This window comes from Aspergillus aculeatinus (assembly GCF_003184765.1).
Source record: "Aspergillus aculeatinus CBS 121060 unplaced genomic scaffold BO66scaffold_21, whole genome shotgun sequence".
NCBI classification, from domain to species: Eukaryota; Fungi; Ascomycota; class Eurotiomycetes; order Eurotiales; family Aspergillaceae; genus Aspergillus; species Aspergillus aculeatinus.
In genome coordinates, this window is record NW_020291490.1 from 386,708 (window position 1) to 407,837 (window position 21,130).

Here is a 21,130-nt window from a genome sequence, read left to right on the forward strand (position 1 = left end):
GGCCGCCGCGACGGCATACAGACGGATATGTTCGCCGTCTTGCTTGATCAAAGAGAACAACCACTCGGGAGAGGGGATCGTCCTTAGCAAGCATGAAACTTTCGGTACTCATAGTGTCCTGATAGATGCAGAAGGATGGGGGGTGGGGGACTAGTTGGGTCGAGGAGATTTGTCATAGATAGGATGCCAAAAGCAGGAAATCGGAGGTGAGAGGCATTCACACATACAACTTCCCGGGAGGGGAGGGGGGGGGATTTACTGCACTTTGTCATATTCGGAGATAAGTTTTGGAGTTTGAAGAGGAAGAGGTGTGCAGTAGTCAATCAACCAGACTATCGAAGGTTAAAATAGGGCGTGCTCCTTCGTCTTGATTTTTCTTTTAGGGAAGGGGTGGAAGTTAGGTGATCTGCTTCCTACCTCAGTAGCGTAAAGAGGTCTGAACTTGGAAGGGCCGAATTTCTCATGGATGGGGGGAAGTTTTTCTCAGGAAGGTTACTATGCCTGAAGACGAGTGGGTTCAGGATAGAAGTACAGTAGTTGAGTGCTGCGGTGAGGAGGGAGTAGCGAATTGAGGAGCTGAGGTGAGCAACTAGGTGATTGATAGGCAGGATCAACTTGCAGCCACAAAATTGAGGCCTGGGGGCCTGAGCTGAGCCACACAAGAGGTCTTTTGCCACCCAATATATTGTTCATCTAGTATGTACTACCTCAGACAAAGAGGTATCTAACTTACTACGAGTGCATAGCAAACACAGAAACAGGCCAGGATCTTCAGCCCAGCCACAATGGGTTGTGTGTTGTGTGCACGATACCATGCGGTGGTTTTTGGGTCACCGCAGTCCCCAGAGCTACTGTACACCGTATGGTTATTGTCCGGTCTCGCGACGGAGACTTTGGTTTGGAGCATCAGTACTTTCTGATCGACCGTCCTCGATCGCAGTAGCAGCACATAACTAGTGCAGAGACCCAGAGAAAGTGGGGAGTGACGACGACTCGAAGTGAGCCGCTCGCCTACACTGGTGAAGCGAGAAGTACTGTACTGTATGTATGTATACAATCCTACTACTGCAGCTGCAGCTGCAGCTGCCTCACCATCATCATCACCATCATCATCATCATCAGCGTCAGTAGCGGCTGAATATCGTCGGCAAAACGAGAGTCACTCCCCTCCTCCCGCCTCTATTTCGTTGGCTCGCAAGATCAGGACTGGTCAGACACCCTCGTAGAACGCTCTAGCCTTGATTCACATGCAGCAACACACACACACACACACACACACACACACACACACATACATACTCGAGGGGCATGAGTCACGTACAGTACCTCGTTCTCGTCTCCCCCTTCCTCGTCTCCCCCTCCTTCGACCTTGGACTCCACCGCCAAAAGTACTCTGCATAGCATAGTACATATAGACCCGGGGGTTTATCAACCGAGCACCCGAATCTGGCCAGCGCGATTGCCATCCTCATGGATGGGGAGAATATATCCTGGATGGAAGCCAACTCCGTGCGTCCAAGCTCGTCCCCCATGCTTGACGGTCGACAATACACGGGCAGTATAGCAAGTTCTCCACTTTGGCCCCCCTCCTTCATCCTAAGCGGTCTTTTATTCATGACCCGCTTGTCTGGCCATCTATGCCGTCTCACGAGAGGGAGAGGGGGGTGGGGAGGGAAACGGTACGTATTTTCCGGGACTTCTCGCCTAGAACAGAGTCAAAGAAAAGAATTCGAGGGGACTAAGGGACAGTGGAACAAGCGAAAAGAGATCGAGGGAGGGTCGGCCACTCGACAGTCAATGAATGGTGTGGAGATTGCGGTTCTGGATCTTGTGGAGTCTTGACCACCAGAGCTAGCGGTAGGTAGTTATAGGCTATCTACTCCGGTACTGTGATCCACGATAGATGGAGAGGGACGAAGTGGGGGGGAGCGAGAGGAGCGAGAGGAGAAGATGTCCGCGCGCGCGCGCGGGAAAGTAGTCAGATGCACGGGTACACTGGAGCCTGAATAGGGCGAGCGTGCGAACGGCTTGTGCTTGACAACTCGTGGGGAAAGGACCCTCTGTTCATTTATTTCGAGATTTCCTGTTGGTGCTCCTTGGGTGGGTTTCTTCATGCGGATTGACTCGTGGACAAGCTTGTCTTCGCCCTCTCTCGCCCAGCCCGCGGGGCGAAGTCATTCTCTATTTTAGTGTTGGGGAAATAGTATTAATAGTATTTAGCAATGGGGGCGGCGGAGGAGGAGGAGGAGGAGGAGGAGGGGCCCCAAGCCCCATCAGGAGGGCTTCTTTTCTCTTCGTTTCTGGGATCTTTTTTTTTTAGATAGTGGTGCGACAGAGCAATTAATCCCAGACTGACTAGTCACAGGGTCTTTTGTCGATGAGAAGCGAAGCGACTCTAGTTCGCTTGATAATCATTGGATCTTTGGTGGATGGCAATGAAGTGAGTGAATAACAGGTTTGTTGATGATTGAATACAGAATTAGTGCTGTTGGCTTCGGTCGTTGCTAGACGGTGCAGTACATACGTACACACTGAAGGTGGAGGTGGAGGTGGAGGTGGAGGTGGAGGTGTAGGTGTAGTAGAAGATGGATCGAAACTATTGGCCATGGGAGGATTCACAAAGATCTGCAGCCTCTTTCGTCCATCGGGGAATGGGGAAATCCCGTAGCTCATTGGTGGTAAGAGCCTAAAATGGACGGGGCGCCCATGCCCTTTACCTTAGTATCGGGTCGAGATTCACGGCGATTGAGTTTTTTCTTTTTTTCTTTTTTTTTTTTTTTTTTCCCTTTTTTTTGGGGTTTAACCCCGGGTAGGTTAAGTTAATTGTTTGACCGACTATGATTATTAAGTTAGGTTCGATTGTTTCCCGTCTGCCTGGACCCAAAAGGCTGATTCGGTCCCAGTAGTTAGGGACAGTACTCCGTACGTAGAGTTTAGAAGAAAAGCAAAAAAGTAACAAAAATAAAGGGTAACAGAGGAGAGGGAGGAAGGAAAAAAAAAAAGAACCCCCAAAAAAGCAAACGAAAATTACCAGAAGAAAAAAATAACACTCCCTCACCCTCTAGCCCGATTGACTATCGATGTTAACTGAACAAGGAGAACAAGAGAAGCATAACGAGATTCAAACTGAACCCCGAAGACAGTGAGGGAGGAGCCACTTTCTTCTCCCCGAGAGACGTTAGTCGTCACTCGATCCCCGTCGCCAGGGTCACTCCTGGGCCCAGAATCCCGAGCCCAGCCTGCAGGTGCCCTGTTCCGGTAAGTTAGGCTTTTCTTGCGCTTTGCCCTGGCAGTGGGAGTGACTCGAGCAGAGGGGAAGAATTAACTTCCTTGACAGCGGGAGATCCGTTGGGAATGAGGTCTGGTGGTTCGGGACAACGGCGTACAGTCTCAGGCCCTCAACGGGGCAGTCGGTCTTTTACAGGATCCCATCTCTATCCCCTAGTGTTTGCCTGGGTGTCCACAGGGAAGGAAACTGGGGAGGTGAGGGGAAGGGGGATCCTCGGAAAGTTGGGAATTGAGGATTGACTAACATCGCAAGTACTGTACTCTGAGAATTTTTCAGAGTTGCGACACCATTGGAAGTGCGAAGAAGTGTAGGAGCCAAAGGTCCAATCGAGGCAATAGTCCCGTCACATCACATCAACCTGCATTGGTCCACAGATACATGTATACACATGCAGCACGAGATAAAGCAGCTCTATCTCGACGGTAAGCCGCACCATAGCGTTTGGTGATGGAAGCAAGGCTATCGCGGGTCGACTATTCAGAGTTCCTAGCTGGTGAATCGAGGTTGGTTGTACGAAAAAAGCCTATCCAAACTAGGCAGGGCATGTGCTCTTTGGAGAGGGGAGAAGTTGAGGAATAACCCAATCCTCCGTTCTAAGCGCATACACATACAGAGCACAATTAGAAGGGGATAGAGCGACAGACAGACAACATTACGTATCCATCACGTACGACTTATCCTTGCGTGCGTACTTGCGCAGTCAGTAGGAAGGATGGATCATTTCAGTGCCACCTTCCCTTCTCATCCATTCTCCATATGAACCCGTTTATCATCATGGTTACGTCGAGTTATACGATCTACACATGTTGACAAGCATGCCTGCTCGAAAACGGGGAAGGGGAATGGGTGAGAGCAAGACAACGAACTGCAGTGCCGTCCTTGTCCCTGCATGATCTGATTCCATGTTAGGAGGATTTCCAATGATGTATGCGATTGGGAGTATTCGTAAATTAGTTAGTTGGTCAGTGAGTAGTGAGTGAGTGAGTGAGTACGAAGTACGTGAGGATATAGGTGTATACTTTACAGGTACGTAGGTAGTTACTAGGTGTGGTGTTCAGTACACACATTACCTAGTGTTAGTGTAAGTGTTAGTGTTGTTTAGTGTTTAGTTACCCGGTGGATCCTGGTCCGTTCGGAGAGAGGGGGTTGCAGTAGGGGCAGTAGATGCAGTAGATGCAGCAGTTGTGGTGGGGGCATTGTTGACCTGATAACTACCCTAAACCCCAAACAGATAATTCGGAAGGACAGTCTAGCCGGGCATCTGGAAGGGATCGGGGATTCCACATGGTCCCCGAGGAGGAAAACATAAACCCCGAGCAGAGAGGGCAGCCAATCAATACCTGCATGCTTCCCCGACTGCAGCCCGGTCGCAAAGCCCACCCCCGCGACGTCATGGTCGGTCACTCAAGGTACCGGAGTCAACTGGCTGAGGTACTGTACCACCACCAACCCTCCGCCATCGGACATCAATTGGCATGATGCAAAAAAAAAAAAAAAAAAAAGGCAGTTCCTTACTTGGCCAGATCTGGGTTATCTCGATCATCACTACCTGCGGAGTACAGTAGTACCATCATCAGTACCCTGTCACTGTTATTCCCAGTGGGAGGGTTTAAGCCGTTTTCCCGACCAAGGATCTGGATGCTGGTCTAGGAATGAATGGTCACGGAAATACCTCTTGATGATGATGATGATGATACCTTACTAACTACTAGTATCTAGACCGAGTAACTTACGGTACATATATCACCAAATTGATCTCCACAACAAATACGTGCAGCTTATGTAGATATGCATCACCTTTTTGAGTGCTGGAACGAGGATTTGTGACACTATGCCCGGAGAATCCGAGCGTGCCCATTAATTCACGCAAACCAAGGGTGATAGCCGAGGATCTACTCCGCTTTCCTTGAAAAAGTACTCCGTACCTTGCCAGCTGAATGCTACTCGAGTCTTTGCTGATTTGAAGACGAAAAAGAAGTAAGTTGGTTGTGATGCATTCCAGATTATGCTTTTAAGTTCTTTTTTCTTTCTTCCCCTTTTTGGCAATGAGATACACATGATCCATGAGGCATTGCAATGAATAGAGTTTCGAGAGTTGACTGACAGCCGGTGCTCGGACCCCCTGAGGTTCGCAGCCTTCAAGGCCCGACAGTCAGGAAACAGCGGCGGGATGCGAGAGCGCCGTTCGCTCCACCCCCCTTCTTCTTCTCTCCTGCCTTTGTGGTGCAGCTCTCTATCCCGATCCAAACCTACCTACAGCCCATCCTTGTTCAACTTCCCCTTCAGCGTTGCACCGCATTGCATGAGAGCAATGATGAGACAGGGCTTATGTGATTATTTTTTTTCTGATCTTATTGTTTTTCCTGTTTCCGTTTTTCTTGTTTTCTCTTCTTCCTCCCTTCACCTGTCGCCTCCAAACCGCAACAGCTACCGGTATACTTACAGTTGCCGCTATCATCATCGTGTCGATCCGATTGCGTATCTCGTCATCCACCGCCTGGTTGGAGTCGATTTCCCCCCCCAAAATATGTGGGGGGGGGGGGAAAACATGTAGCATTGATGAACGTACTGCACGAATTAAACCGCCTTCTGCCGCCGGCTGAAGGACTACTATATAAATAGCACCTGACTCAATATATCCCAAGGTGACTCTAGCCCTCTAGCCCTTGAAGCTGGAAGCTGGAATAGCATAGAAGTGAGTGCTGCTTGATTTTCAGGTATGCCGCAAGAGACAGACAGAGAGAGAGGGAAAGCTGCACGCTAAGCCTCTCCAGTGGCAGCAACTAACCAGGGTTTATCTCAAATACCTCCTTTGCATACTCCTCAATCTCCCATTCTGATTGGTACCCAGTCCCTAGGGCAGATTGAAAGCCCGGGGACCATCATCATTCGCGGACGCACCTGATGGGAGGAAGACGGAAGTAGCTGAACCAGCACCAACTGGTCGTAGCACTGTACATCCCTCCTTCAGCGACCGCTTAGCCTCCGCTGGCCGGGGCGCCCGCCCCTCCCCTTCCCTTCCCTTTCGTGATCAATCAATAGTCCGGAGCGGTTTTGAATTGGTGAAAGAAAAGAATGATCCTTGTGTGGTGGTCCCCTCCCGGGCCCCCTCCCCCTCCCCCCGTTAAGGAATGAGCTTACAAAACCACGAATTTTACGAGAACTTCCGCCGAGTTTCATGCGGAAAGCATTTCCACCACCGTGTCAATCAACCACCACCACCGATCGGTACTGGTTACCCTCATTCGGCTCACCATTGGTCCTTAGCGGACTTCCAACTGAATTGCAATATCGAGTTGAATATCGTTGCAAGATAAAAATGGTAAAGAATACACCTATAGTGGTTGATGCATCTGCATGTACCGTATACAGGTACAGGTATACAGTAAGGTATGTACTGAAATTGAAGTATGCATTCCGTATAGATTGTATTGGTATGTCGATACATACATACATGTACGGACAGTACAGCATACCGTTTGTCGTTCATACACCCACACATCCTGCAACAACACCCTCCGTACCACGAGGACACAAGAAGGAAAGACCAGGGAAGGGAGAGGGGTTCAGATCGCCAGGTGAAAACTGTACGTACCCGTCCACATGGCAGTTTTTGCAACAACAGCAGCAGCAGCAGCAACAGCAACAGCAACCGCAACCGCAACCTTCTCTCCCACACGACGTAGATGGCGTTTGACGGTTTTTCAATAGTTCCTTTTTGCTTTAAAAGAATCGATTTTTGCCTTTCCTTCTCTCTCTCTCAACCCAACCCCAATCCGGATACGAGAGAGAGAGAGAGAGAGGGATGGCTTTTCTGCTTTCCCCATAAAACAGACCGACCTTTCAAAAAGAGCGTTGGATCTCGCTAGCCTTTTCCTTTTCCTCTCTGGGGACGGGCGGGGACATCACGAAGAGAGGGGGGCGGGCGCGGGCGCGCAAAAGGTTGACTGACACTTCTGACAGACGTTGGGCAGGATTCAATCATTCAAGGGGAGGGAGTGGGTAAGGTAGGGGGGAAAGGACTATCGTTGGAAACCCTGCTCCACTGTTAACAGTCGTACCGAGAACTTAGGATTTCGTAGTTGAAAAACTTGATCAATGTTTTTCTTTGGGTGCTGGATTGAGGGTGTGGGTAGTGAAACAATATGATTGTTGTTGTTGGTGTCTTTTTTACTTTTGCCCTCGGCAAATCGTTTTCCTCTTCGTCTTTCTTCAGTCACTCCCTAATTGCTGCTTTCGTTCATTGCTATATTTCTTATTCTTGACTTTCTTAATTCCTTTGTGCAGGTTCTTTCCCTGGATAAGCCCAGGGAAACTAAGGCAGGTACTAGGTAACTTACCAGATAGTGCTGTGCCTATGGGTCCATGGGATCGAGATACATACATCCGATCTAAAGGAATCCCGTTTATCATTCCCTGATCTGGACTAGCTCTGGAGTTCCAGAATGACAAATATCTTTATTGGGCAAGCCAATCACCTTGGAGTGCCAGTGTAGAAAGGCTGATCGGAGCAGTGGTTCGTCACGTCATGTGTGGCTCAGGGGTTCGTGCATTTTGCTACTACTCCTGCCCCGTTTCTTTTTTGGTTGTTTTGCATTTTCCTTTCGGGAAACAAGCTATATAGTTAGTAAGGTAAGTTATCTTTCCCAAGTTCGAGGTACGGTACCAAACTTTCATCGTGTATTGGCGGATAGGTAAGAATGACATTCATCCGATCGGATACCTTCCAATGTTCATGGACCAAGGTTCATTTCCCACGGTTCGTCCCTATAGAGCTCGTGGCATTCGCCTAGAAGTCCTATCGTTTAGTGATCTATCATGGATGCGTGGTCCAGCTGCCTAGCCGACGCCCAAAATGAATCTCTTTCGATGGGCACTTGGCTTTCTGGTGCGTAGTAGAAGTTCTTGTCTCGGATGACAGCTAGAATTAGATAGTGAGTGACAGTTAACCCACCTTTCCGTCGGTAAACTGCTAGCTCTAGAACAAGCAGAAAGAAAAAAAAAAGGGTACCAGAAAGGTGACCATGCGCTGCTCTGTGCTGCGAATCTGTAACAGAACACGGACAGTCTTTGCATTTGGTAGACACAGGGTAACGACGATCTCGCTTCACGGAGAATTTTCTCTTTCTTCATTTCCCTTGGTTGGGTTGCACCCGCGTTAAGAGTTTACCGAAATAAGGCTGGGGAAAAAGGAATTTTCGGGGCCACTCTATGGCCGGGGGAGTGGGTGATGCACCGTGTAATCTGAAACCACGCGAACGGAGAAGAGCAACGATCGCTCGTTACTTTTGCCGACTACCTCATGATTACTCATGATTGTCGATGACAATGATGATGATGAGTTGATAACAGCACGATGATCTGGATAAGATCGACTCACCATACCCACCTTTCTCCGCTTCCATCCCACGACCAAGGATCACTATCGCCTTGCAAGCTTCGATCACTTCAGATCGGCCAATGGCGGTCATGATAGATCTCGATCGGACAATCCTTTGTTTATGAGATTCCATCATCACCCAAGATGTTCTGAGAAGCGAGGTACTAGTGGACCATAGTTGTAAAAGAGGGTTAACGTTAGCTTCGTCGTCCCGTCAGTATGACAGCGGGACAGGCGCCGCCGCATGATTTAGAAGCACCTCCGGTGAGTAGGCGACATCTCCTGACTGGCTTAGCTGTGGTACTTCCGTTCCCTATGACCGATTCCAAATCTTCCGACTTCCCCGGGCGATCGTAGTCCCCGTATACTAGTCGCCGGTTTACGTCTCCTAGGCTGGCGATAGTGGATGGGATAGGGTAGTATCCCTAACCACCTGTGGTCACTGCTGGGAGCGTATCTGCGTATGTCCTTCGCAGCAACCTGCAGAATTGATCAAAGCTAGTCTTGAGACGGCAAGTCATTCGCCATCATTCTTAGGAGTCAACCGATCTCGCCGTGTATATGTCTACCGCGCTCGATCCAGGGGGTCCAAATAGGGGAAATCCTGGATTGTTCGATGAGATCTATCATCCTTCTACTGCATATGCGATACAAGCGAACATGTCCGAAAACCTAATGGACCCGGAAAAAAAAGAACCCTGCAGCAAAACGTGAGTCAGTATTTTGGATTTGATTCGTTGATTGGACTGAAACCGCCGGAAATATTGGTTTTTCTTTTTTTTCCCCCTTCCTTTTTCCTCTTTTCATTGGAAGGGGAGGGGGCGTATTTTGAGATTCGCTGGTGGCATGTGCGATATTGCAATTAGCCCGCTTCCCCATCGACTGTGCCCCTGAATGGATGCATTCAGGCGGTGCTCGAACCTCCCCGTGGGAGTGTGCTATGCGCCTGCATCGGAAAAGAACTCCAGCGATGAAAGGGCGATGTGCCGAGAGGATAAATTAGTTAGTTTGTTACTCAGAGCGTGGAATTTAGTCAGCGCAACTGTGACAATCAAACACTAATGGGACCGAAGGGATGGGATTCTGTCCCGTGTGTTTGGCACGGCGGGATTCGGGTCGAGAAGCTTACTGGCAGGCTGGCAGCTGTGCGTAATAAATACTGACTATTCGGGAGCAGCGGACACACCGTTGAAACCAGGGGGGGGGGGTCGAACGGCATAACTTACCAAGTACCTGGTTAAGGAGGACGGAGGGTTATGTCAAACTTGGAAGCATGACTAAGAATGTGCCGCTGAAGACAAGAGTACAGAGTAACCTTAGGTACAGTACACTCCGTACTCCGTATAGTAAGTACACATGTACGTAGTAAGTACGGACAGACGGTCATGCCTGGGCCTGCAGGTGACTGACTGACTGGTAGACGAATGATCCCCGAGAGGTACGGAGTATCCGTCCCAGAAACCATCCATGATCGAGATTGTGCGCGATCTCAATGCCGATCTCATCCCGAACAGGTATAAGACCAAATCAACCTTGAAAAGATTCCAAATTGTTGCAGGTTGGCCAGCGCCAATCACAGAGCCCCACTTTAAAACAGTTCGAGGTCATGTTTTGGATAACGGTCCACGGGGGGAGAGGAAGAGAGGACGGAGTAGGAGGAGTGGGAGAAGTGGAGAGGTCAAGTCGGAGCGGGAGGAAATAATAGTAATTAGACTAGATTAATTGTAGCGGAATTCGATCATTCTCCTCGACATCTCATGGCTGGCTGAGACGGAGAACCACCACCACCACCGCAGCAAGCTGAGATTTCCTCTTAGGGAATCATGCACCTTCCATTCTAACGTGGTATTGATGTGTAATAATCTGTAGCCGCCAATGGATTCCTCACCCTCCCTATCTACTAAAGAAGGTAAAAGAAGCTAGACCGGGCTTCGTTGATCAACTAATAAAGGGAAGTAACTTAATAGATTAATTCTAACTGTAAGAGAGCAACCATGGCACAGTCCCTCGTGACGAATTTCAGTCTGTCAGGTACAACCTTGTAAGTACTTTTAGTAAGTACTCTTGATATTTGTCCTCAGTAGAGTACGTAGTAGTAGGAAGACCTTTCTCATACATAGCCCGATCTGTCACTGCCCAATTTCATTAGTGTGGTGGATCCATCTTGATTCGTGAGTCTCTCTCCTGGTTCAATTCCTGTCTCTTGTGCCTAGAATAAGCCCTGAATGAGCGAGCGCGCTGCCCGTGATGTCGGCGCAGCAGCTCAACAGTCAACACCTTCAAGTTTCAACACACCATCTTCCACCATGCGGGCGGAAGGGGGCATGGCAGGAAGCGAAGGTGGTTTTGGCTTCCATTCCCTTGGATTCCCTTGGTTTATTTTTACCTACTTCCCTGTTCCCTGCCAGCCCCTTCCTCCGCTCTTGTCGTTTGTCGTTTGTGGTTTGTTATCATGGTCCCCGAAGGAGCCCGCCCCGCAGGATCCATGAAATTCTGCATTCGACGTGTATGACCCCCTTCCTCGCGCATTTACCTACACTTCGCCGTTTTTGCCGCACCCGTTGCTCCTGTCAGGGCCGCCTGAACTTAACATAGGCATGGGTCAAGCTGCGGCGGTTAGTTCGCCTCGGTCTACAGATCGCTTATGACTACAGGTCGCCATGAGAGCGGGAAGTCCGCCACCTAATTCTCTGGCTTGTATATACTTCGATATCTACACTGCTACGAGTGTGGGGAAATGCAAACACAAAAAAAAAAAAAAAAATAAACAACAACAACAACAACAACAAAAAGTGATCAATTGTGTAAAGTCTTAATTCATTTTAAGTCACAAGAAACAAATCAAGCTAAGCTACTCCGTATCCTTTCCGCCATATCTTCTCGAATCTTTAGGACTATCGCAGAAGGGGGATAGAGAAGGGAGAGAGAGGGTTTGTAGGATATATGGCGCTTGTGCTCTGAATGGAGTTACATCGTCATCCTGGAACTTATATAGCACTAGTGAAGATCATATTACCAGGGTGCCCCATGCAAGTAAACGCCCCAGAACACATTGCTCGCAGCAAAAGCATTGCAATTAGAATAGCTCCCAAAGATCTGGATGGTGGCTCCTCTACCAACTATAGCAGCACTCTGAAGGTCAGCCTAGCCTTGCCTCAGATATAGGTGAGCAACTGGTTGGCTTCCCCTGGACGACGTCTCAAACTGTCTCTGTCTCTGACATAACGAGTCGGTCGGTCGATGATAGACCCAAGCAGCGCAACAAGTGAGCGGAAACACGAAAAAGCAAAGGTTCAAAATAGAACAGAAGCTGCATGGAGCTACTACAGCTGTGCCTCACTCGGGCCAGCGACTGGCACCTCAAATATCCCTGCTGCAACACCGATCCTGTGGTAAAGCCCGTCAGTGTCCGGGAATAGTGGCAATTCTTGCCCCACGACCCAGAAACGCCAGCTGCAGCAGCTGATAGCTGCCTTGCTTGCTTTTTCAGCCGCGTGGTTGTTTCGCTTCCCTGTCAATGATGGGTCCGATTTTACCGAAAGAAGATACTGCAGAATGCGTGCGCTAGATTAAGGAGAGGAGATGAGATCGGTTGAGCCCATGTTCAATTAAATGGTAATGGTGATCTGATCGCTTCTTTGTGATTGTGGTTAGGTAAGTAAGTGTGCTTGGCTGAGAATGGTTAATTGTAGACAGAATGATGTTTGGTGACAGACGGGGGGAGGGGGCACTGGCAATCGATCTGTCTAGCCTCTTTGGTGTGGCCTAGCAGTAACATACTGTCGAGCATCAGTCGGTTAGCCGTACGCATCTTACCCTTCCATATTCGAAGTGTACTGATTCTTTCAATTACCATACATACGTACTGGTTATATTCCCGTCGTATAGTAAGGAATGAAGGAAACTAGAAAAAAATAATTAATTACCCTATTCTCGAGAATAATAACAACCGCCTTTATTTCTTTTCTGGCAATCTTTTTTTTTGTCAGAAAATAGAAAAAAAAAAAAAAAAAAAAACATTCCTCCGACAACTGTCAGCTCCGAGATCTTGGATCAGATCTTCTCCTATAGCGTGCTGGTGTGGAGCAGTAACCCATTTTTCTCTGACCCGTCTCCCTGGTCATTGTATCCTTCTGTTGCTGCTTGTTGCTATAATAGAAGATCGTAACCTGTCCATCTCCATCCCTCCTTTACTTGACTATTGTTAAACCGTCCTTGTCAACATCTCTTAAAGTCCCGTCGGGTCTCACTTTACCTCTCATCCTATATCTACCATCCCCAGGGACGCACCTTCGAACCTTATTCCCTTCAACAAACCAATTTCCAAGTCCCTCGACTCTCGATCTACTGCTTGCATCACCCAGCTGCTTGGATCTGTGGTCATTGCGCCTTACTTCTTGCCTACCCTTTCAGCTGGTGTTAGTCCTGCCTTGTGCACTACAGTACCTTACCACATACCTGCTACCTATCTGCCTGCCGACTACTAGTGGTAGTACTGGACGTACACTCCGAAAACAACCCCACGGTAAGACGCCCTTGGCTATTTCACTCTTCAGTCGTGCCCCACCCGCCCATACATTATCTCCAACAGTATCTGCCCGCTTCCCTTCTTCAACACCCTATGTGTCTACATTGATGGTGTCCAACTGTTATCATTCCTGTCTTTTCTTTCCCTTGTTCCCTCCGATCATCTACTGTGCCAGAAGTCTAATTTTCATCTCACAGAAACTCAATCTTGAATCTTGCTCTCCACGGTTCAGCCGCCCCTTGCAGTTTCATTTCCATCCACAATGGCACCTACTCATCGTCGTGGACCCTGGGTCCCAGAGGAGGATCAGCTACTCCTACAGTTGGTTCGTGAACAAGGCCCCAACAACTGGGTTCGTATTTCTCAGCACATGCACTATCGTTCTCCCAAGCAATGCCGGGAGCGATTCCACCAGAACCTGAAGCCCTCATTGAATCGCGAGCCAATCTCGGCTGAAGAAGGCTTGATGATCGAGCGCATGGTGAATGAGATGGGCAAGCGGTGGGCTGAGATTGCCCGGCGCCTGGGGAACCGTAGCGACAATGCGGTCAAGAACTGGTGGAATGGCAGCATGAACCGCAAGAGACGAGGCCTGCCCACTTCTCCTCACTCCGGACGCACTCTTCACGGACGGATCGAAGCTCCCTATGCACGCACTTCTTTGGCTCTGAGCAGCCCCATTAGCCGATCCCGCTACTCCTCTATCTCCAGCGAGAGACCGATTTCCTCCTGGACCAAGTCTCCCTCTTCCCGCCGGGAATCCTTGTCAGCATCTTCGATCAACTGCCCTCGGCAGTTGACGCCCATCTTTACCCTTCCCGCCCTCAACCGCCCAGTGGAAACGCCTTTGACTTCGCCCACCTACTCAGATGCCCCCTCAATGGAGCCACCATCGATGGTCTCGGATCACAACTCGGTCTCTTCCTCGCCCAGAACCGTCGCCTCTCCTCAACTTCTCCCTGTGCCGGTGAGTGTGAGACACCTCTATGGCGATGCTCGCAGACAAAGCGCATCATCCTTTCAAACGACCGACGAAAGCTACCTCCCCAATCCCTACTACGGCATCAAAACGCTGGAACCCCTTTCAGATCTGTCTTTCAAGCAACGATGGACTTCCGACTACCAGCCGTGGAACCGACCATCTTCGTTATCATCACCTACCTGGTCTGTCGCTTCAGAAGATAAGACCGACTCGCCACGTGATTCCCGCATGGGTCTGCAAAATCTGCTCAACTGATTTACGGTGGTCCTTTCGTTGACCTGCTGAGAACGATTGCATGACTCCTTCTACTTCGCCACGATATCTCCAGCCATTTCTCTGTATATTTGAGAGCTCCGACCGACCCTTGTCACTCTTTCCTGATCGTTTCCCTATCTTTCCTTTGTATTCATACCATGTACATTGTTTTCATCTATGGTTCGGGCTATCTCCACGGCGGGTCACGTGGCAAGCGACCGAACCGTTTTTCTTACGGTACGAGAAAAGTATTCGGGAGAACATCTGGTGTTTCTTTTTCTGTTTGATCTCTCCTTTGTTTACTGATGACCTTTTAACTATGCTGCGCACTTCTGGGTATAGAGCGGGCCAATGTCGAAGGAATGTGTTTTGTATATGTCGGTTCTGATTCTTTCGGCCATTTTGTGAGCTTGGATTTGGTAATACCCCATTGGTTGTTTTTGGTTTATTACAATATTTTGTCACGCGCGGGAAGAGCATTATTACTATTATTATTACACCTTAATAATACCTTAATATTCCCTTGACTTGGAATCATGTACCGTCCACATATCCACTCAGAGCATCGCGTATCCTCGGATGATTTTGCCCGAACCGATCCATGAGAAGCGCCGTCTCGACCGTTGCATCATATTTGAAGGAGAGCAGACTGGGAACAAATCAGAAGGGGGAAGTTGACCGGTTCCCGCGACACACAGCTTATCCATCATCCAGGTGGCTGGCTGTCATCAGCCCATTCTTCGCCAGTCAACGGCCATGGGCTCACGCGGTTGCGCGCAAGGGGCGGCGCACAAGTTACGAGGAGGCGAAGAAGACGAACGAGGCAGACAGAACAGGCACGGACGAGTCAAAGCAAAATGGGCCGAGCAGTCCAGCGATTCAACGTCTGGATTAAGAAACACGCATCATGAACCTGGAAAAAAGCAAAACCCACAGAACACAAAACACGACGAAGAAGACGAAGCAAAAGCAATCCAGGTAGACTGTACTGTAACACCTTCTCACATACAGAGTCTTGCGCATGGAGCTGAGGATCGATAGGTCTATTGAGAAGCGCAGCTGACAACCATCCTTCTTCCTCCCTAGTATGGAACCTCCTCTCATCCCCTCAGAATGGATGCAGTGGGTGGTTCATGCATGGCTCGACTACCAATGGCCGGATGTTCACACCCGCTTCCTTTACCTACCAGTCTGCAGAGTGGATGTGGGTGTGTGTGAGTGGGTTGGCCCCAGTCAGGATGCTCGGGGAGGTAACTTACTGGTAGGTAAGGTTGATAACCCAGAGAAAGTTTATCCAGGGACACTCAGGCTGGCCGAACTGTGATTGACTTTGGAGGGGGGATAAAGGCTTGCATGATTCGCCAGTGCCCCTCCTTGACCATCTTTCCTTCCTCCTTTCTCCTTGTTTTTTTCCCCCTCTCTCTCTCTATCTCATTGCGCGTTTGCAGCCGTCGCTAACTAACGGTAGGAAGAGGCATCGGCCTCGGCCTTGAAACGGATGGAGCGAACTGCAGACTTGTCCACCGGTGATTCACAAGTGGCTGCAGGAGATCCTATTTTGTTTTTCACCAGCAGCCTTTGGAGAAAAGTAAATCTAAAAAAGCCCCTTAGCGGACCACGTTAACTTTACCCCCCGTCCCCTCTTGTCACGGCTCAAGAAACGTCCCAACCGTCAATCCCTGTCTCGGTGGAGCCATCGCATGAGCGACGTCAAGGAGAAGCAACCATAAGGAGGAGAGGAGGAGGGGGAACGAAGAATAGGCAAAGGAATCCATCGCGCCACAGGAATGTCTCCCTCGGACTCGGCTCTCATGTGCCACCACCCACTGGCCTAGCTCTAGCCAGTAGGCTGTCCGCATTACCTAGCATCCTCTTCTGGATACGGTCATGATGGATCAAGGATGGCTCCCTACCACCGTGGACTATCTGCCTGACTCGCCACTACGCTACGAGCAACACAAAGGCCACATCCCCTTAAAACACCCATTCCCCATTCGCTGACTGCATACTAATCATGGAAGCACCCTGCCTGACTCATGAATGTCTGGACCTTTTTTTTTTACCTCTGCTTACCCCCCCTCCCCCCCCCCCTCCCCTTCTCACCTATCCGTGTCTCTCTCTCTCCCTAAGCTGGGGGGCGGGAACCTGGCATGTTGGTTATAGACTAGGCTATAGAGCCCGGAGCCGTATGCCAACCAGTCTGCATGGAATCTCCCGGGGACCTTGCCCGGTTTTTTCTTGCCCGTTCCAGCCCAGTCCGCTGAGCACTAGGTAAGTAAGCTTGGAACTGTGTACCTGGAAAACCCTATCGATGTGATGCTAGGTAGGTCACTTTGTTCTGTCACTGAGAATGTCTCAAACAAACGTCCCTACCGGTTTAGCCTTGAGGCCATGTATGTATGTATGTACAGTATATGTGTACATATTTTTTATTGTGCATGTTACGGGTATCGCTTCCGCTACGAGGTTACGTTCTCTCCAGGCGCTCGGGTTCAATCAAACACAAATGCGATGATCTACGATATTCCCGCGCACCACTCGTTAAATTTCAACCCACCCCCGGCCGCTAATCCCCGCTCACTCTCGATTCGCCGAGGTTCGCCTTTAGGTCTGGGCCGTTATCGAATGCTTCTTCTCCTACTCCGTACACTGTACTGTACACATGACCAGTGCAGTTATTGGATGTCAGTGCTTCATCTATAAGTATATGGATGGATGGACATTAATTGTTACACAGGGTTGTTCGTGGCTCATGTATGTATACACATAAGTGGATGAGTATACACCCCAGACTGGGACCGTTATCCCTTGTTTGTTACACCAGGTGCTATATAAAAACCCCAGTGGAGCAGAATAGACGGAGCAGGAGTGGGATCTTGACTGAGGAAAGGATTCATCGTGGGGGAAGGAAAAAGCCATTCTCCATGAGTCGTGAAGTGGAATCCTGTTCCCTGTTTCGAACAATAAAACAAACAGGTTCAAATATAGCAACCGAAACAATGCTATTTATGAAGGTTCGACCCGTGACGATTGAATAACTATCTAGAGAGCGCGTCACAACAAGTGGAAGATGACGATAGGGTCAAGTTCACTTTTTCTTTACTTTCCAAACAATTCAATTCCTACTGTAGAAGAAAACGATCTGGGATTAATTTACTCAGTACAAGTAAGTTAGTCTGCACAGCCAAGAGATGGGGCTACGCTACTTACCGCCGATCCTCACAGCTGCTGTTGATTTGGAATTCATGAGCATTAGCGTTGCACTTTCCCTGTTTAGGAATAAATCAACACCGCAAAGAATGTTTTCTTTTTTTTTTCTCCCTATTTCAATTCTCCAACAGCCTGCCCAACGTGACGTATTTGCCAGGTTCATTCTTCATCCACTTGCAACTCCATTGTGACGAATGAATCGTGTGAAGTTCACTTCCTTACTAGTCAAGCTACCTAATTAGGTTTAGTTCTAGAGGGCTTGTGGTGGTGGTGGCGGTGGTGGAACTGGTGGGTTGTTATCATCGTGACTCGACTTCTGATTTTGTCCACAAACCACCGTTCTTACTGTGTACAGTCCTCTCCTCCAATGGACCCCCGAAAATCCGAACAGTCAAACACAGGGGACAAGAACAAGAACGAGGCTGATTGACGCTGCTTGCCAGTGGAGCACTCGGTGGAAAGGAAGAAAAACCGTTCCACGATTTGCTGAACATCAGGAACCGAATCCCAGTACGTACACCTACCTGTACGTAAATACTGTTTTTTCTGTACCAGTCAACTTTTACTATGTACCAATGTACTATACATTTCTTCTTCCCTACTCTGCTCAACAGACCCCTTCCCTGCAAGCTCTTTGTCACGAAATATAGTTAACCTATACTCGTCATGGACTATATGAATTTAAGATTAAAGAGACCGCTGGCGGTTTGATTGACGGGTGTTTATTGGGTAGTTGTGTTAAATTGCTTGCTTAATATCATCTATCCAAATTGCCCCTAGACAAGATCGAAGCTCAGCCTGACAGCTGAAACTGATCTCCACCCACCCCCCCAACCACATACACACACATACACGGGCTTTTTAGACACGAAGGGGGGGAAACAGACCAAAAAGAAGCCACAATCCCGCCTTCCTTTCAGCTTCCAGGACATTATGTACATGAGGATCGATTCTTGAAACAAACCAGAATGTTTCTCCAACCTTCGATCGCAAAAAGCAAGCTGGAAAGAATTAATCTGTTACAAACAAACAAGAGGACCCCTCTTCCCGGGAGGGCCCAAGATTTTCCCAACAAACACGATCTGCTGTGCGGTCTGGCGCGGGCTTTAATCTATTTTGTGGGGATTTAGTGCCCATCTCCGTAAATTGGAACTTGGACGAGTATACAAAAGGTTTTTTTTTTGTTTCTTCTAATTTTGGTCTAGGGTTTTCGAATAAAGGAAAGGGGGTGTGGGATACACATCATTGATCCATGATCATAATGGGATTCGAAGTATCATCCAGTCAGACCATGGAGGTAGGGGTAGGGAGGGAGGGAGGAAGCATTGAGGCTGGCGCGGAGTTTCTGTGATCGTCAGTTGTATGCAGCTTGATGCATGGATCGGGGAGCTTTACTTGGTTCCAAATAGATTATCGGTGACCATAGTTTAATATCATCATCACCTGTGAGATCCCCAAGCCACCCCCATATCGCAGCAAGTAGTGTAGTATATCTCCAGCTTCTGCCTAGATCCCGACTCCGTACTCCGTACCTAGCTGCCTGATCTGCCCGCATCCCGACGGAATGTAATAGCAGGCGGTCCATTATGCCTATCCCAAACCAAGATCCCGAGCTCTAGACCTTTGTTCTAAAACGGAAAGAAACCACCCATCCATCCATCATGAGGGATTGGGGGCCGATTCTCCCTCTCTGTCTCTCTCCTGCCTTCTCATCTAACTATGGTGTAGTTGGTTAGTTAGCTTCAATGCTCCATTAATAAACCCTTATGAAACCAGTCTTCTTGTCCTTATGCATGAATCGGATGTAAAATAAAGCCTGGAGATAACGCCCGATTACTTGATTCGGAAGGCAACGGCCCAAGCCTTGGAGTGACCGTGCCAGGACCGTGGACACAGCCATAGCAAGGTACGTACTGTAGTTCGTTAGGGTTCCCGAGTTGAGTGTGACTTAACTTCAGCCAGCCAACGGCGTTGCCGAACCCGACCAATTGACCTTTTCTTCGAGTATTTCTACGGAGTAACGTAGTACGTACCTTACTGGTAGGACGTCTCGAAAGTTCCCAGCAGTGTGGGAAATCACCTAGGGTGACTAGTACCGACCGTATGACCGTATACCTATACTAAATGATCTCCCGGTGGTCCTAGCTTGACCGCCCTCCCCCAAAAAACCGTTTTTCGTTTTTCGTTTTTCGTTTTTTTTTTTTTTTTCGGTTGGCAAGCGACCGCGCGAGCTCCAAAATAAAACAAAATCGAAAGCCCAAGTAAGAGGGGGGTGGAAAAAACACATGCTCCAAGAACCAAGACTCGAGCTAGTGTCTGATGTGAAACGGCCGCGTCAGTTTGCGAGAAGGTGGGAAGCTAAAAATGAATCTGTGGCCCGGGTTATCCGGTTGGTAACTAGGTGTAGTATTAAAACATCTGGAGTGATGGTTGAATTGATTGGAGCTCTCGACGTCCCGCTAACGTATCGGATATCGCGATCTCAAAGTCCGCTGAGGCGGAGCCCTGGTGCAGGGGAGTCCACTGCTTTTTCAGCGATAGAGTGGCCCTTAACGGTAGGGTCATTGTCTTCGCTACTAAATACAAAGGAAGATTGATTGGGAGTTTGCTTTATCCTTTTCTCAGCCTCCCTGTACGCTCCGCTTTTCGGAAGTCGATGAGGATTGAGGAGGGATCGGAATCGGAAGATTAATAGTTACTGTACTGACACATGTCGCACTGCCACCATCGGTCGGTGGGCGAGGATCGTATAAATCGTATCGTCTATGAGTGTGATGGAACCGGCTGCTCCAAAGCTCCGGGTGGTGGGGCTGACTCTTGACTTCCGTTGCTACTATCGAAAATAATGCGGATATGCCTTCCACCCCTACACTTTCTTACCAAGTTACCAAGCTCAATAGTTCATAGTAGTGGCTGATATTATGATGGAGGAGGATGTAAATGATGCTCGAGTGCAGGCATCTTGACTTGGAAAAAAAGGGCTCATCAGTCAGCACATCACATCATCATCATCATGACCACGACCACCTTGTTGGGGTTCTTGTTCGCCCCCTCGTCTGATTTTCCACTTTTGAAAACGCCTGAATCTCTTGTGACCCCCTCCTAAACTTTGTCCATTCTCATTTCCTATACAATAGATAGAATTTCTGCCAAAGTCTGTTGGGAACCAAAAGCTCGTCTCGAGGGAAGAAAGTGGAAAGAAGCCGAAAGGATAACCTTGTTGACGGGCAGACGGTACCATAGCGTCGGGTACATCCGATTTAAACCTCCTTCCTGCCTGTAACGGACAATCAAGACACTTTAGTTACTTCCTGAGCTCGACACAGAACCCAAAATTCGGGGATATCATCGTTCAAGAACCACCTCGATGCCTGGGACATAACGGGCGGGCTGCTACCATGGATCATTGTTCTCTGGTATCTTCTGCTTGCTCCTCCCCGAAACCAGAAGAAAAGCTTTCCCCCTCTTCACTTTTAATACCCCCCC

At 48.9% G+C, this 21,130-nt stretch overlaps 3 protein-coding genes across 3 annotated transcripts; 2 read left to right on the forward strand and 1 right to left on the reverse strand.

Annotated features, from left to right (window-relative positions):
• Positions 1 to 4,212: 4,212 nt before the first annotated feature.
• On the forward strand, positions 4,213 to 4,768 carry BO66DRAFT_401110 (uncharacterized protein; the record flags this gene model as incomplete). The annotated part of the gene is made up of 4 exons (XM_025648749.1): positions 4,213 to 4,254; positions 4,301 to 4,315; position 4,370; positions 4,521 to 4,768. The coding sequence occupies 4 exons, from the start codon at positions 4,213 to 4,215 to the stop codon at positions 4,766 to 4,768; spliced, it is 306 nt and encodes a 101-aa protein (XP_025504572.1).
• A 3,288-nt stretch (positions 4,769 to 8,056) lies between these two features.
• On the reverse strand, positions 8,057 to 8,760 carry BO66DRAFT_471078 (uncharacterized protein; the record flags this gene model as incomplete). Its single annotated transcript, XM_025652834.1, has 2 exons — positions 8,057 to 8,210; positions 8,670 to 8,760. 2 exons carry the CDS (start codon positions 8,758 to 8,760, stop codon positions 8,095 to 8,097), a joined length of 207 nt encoding a protein of 68 aa, XP_025504573.1. The 3' UTR covers positions 8,057 to 8,094.
• Positions 8,761 to 13,068: 4,308 nt separating this feature from the next.
• flbD (putative MYB family conidiophore development protein FlbD) lies at positions 13,069 to 14,520 on the forward strand. The gene is made up of 2 exons (XM_025653599.1): positions 13,069 to 13,194; positions 13,395 to 14,520. The coding sequence occupies exon 2, from the start codon at positions 13,460 to 13,462 to the stop codon at positions 14,432 to 14,434; it is 975 nt and encodes a 324-aa protein (XP_025504574.1). The 5' UTR covers positions 13,069 to 13,194; positions 13,395 to 13,459; the 3' UTR covers positions 14,435 to 14,520.
• The last annotated feature ends 6,610 nt before the right edge of the window (positions 14,521 to 21,130 follow it).

Bases quoted from the DNA above. Each gene is read 5' to 3' on its own strand.
- flbD (XM_025653599.1), top strand. From the start codon at position 13,460: ATGGCACCTACTCATCGTCGTGGACCCTGGGTCCCAGAGGAGGATCAG.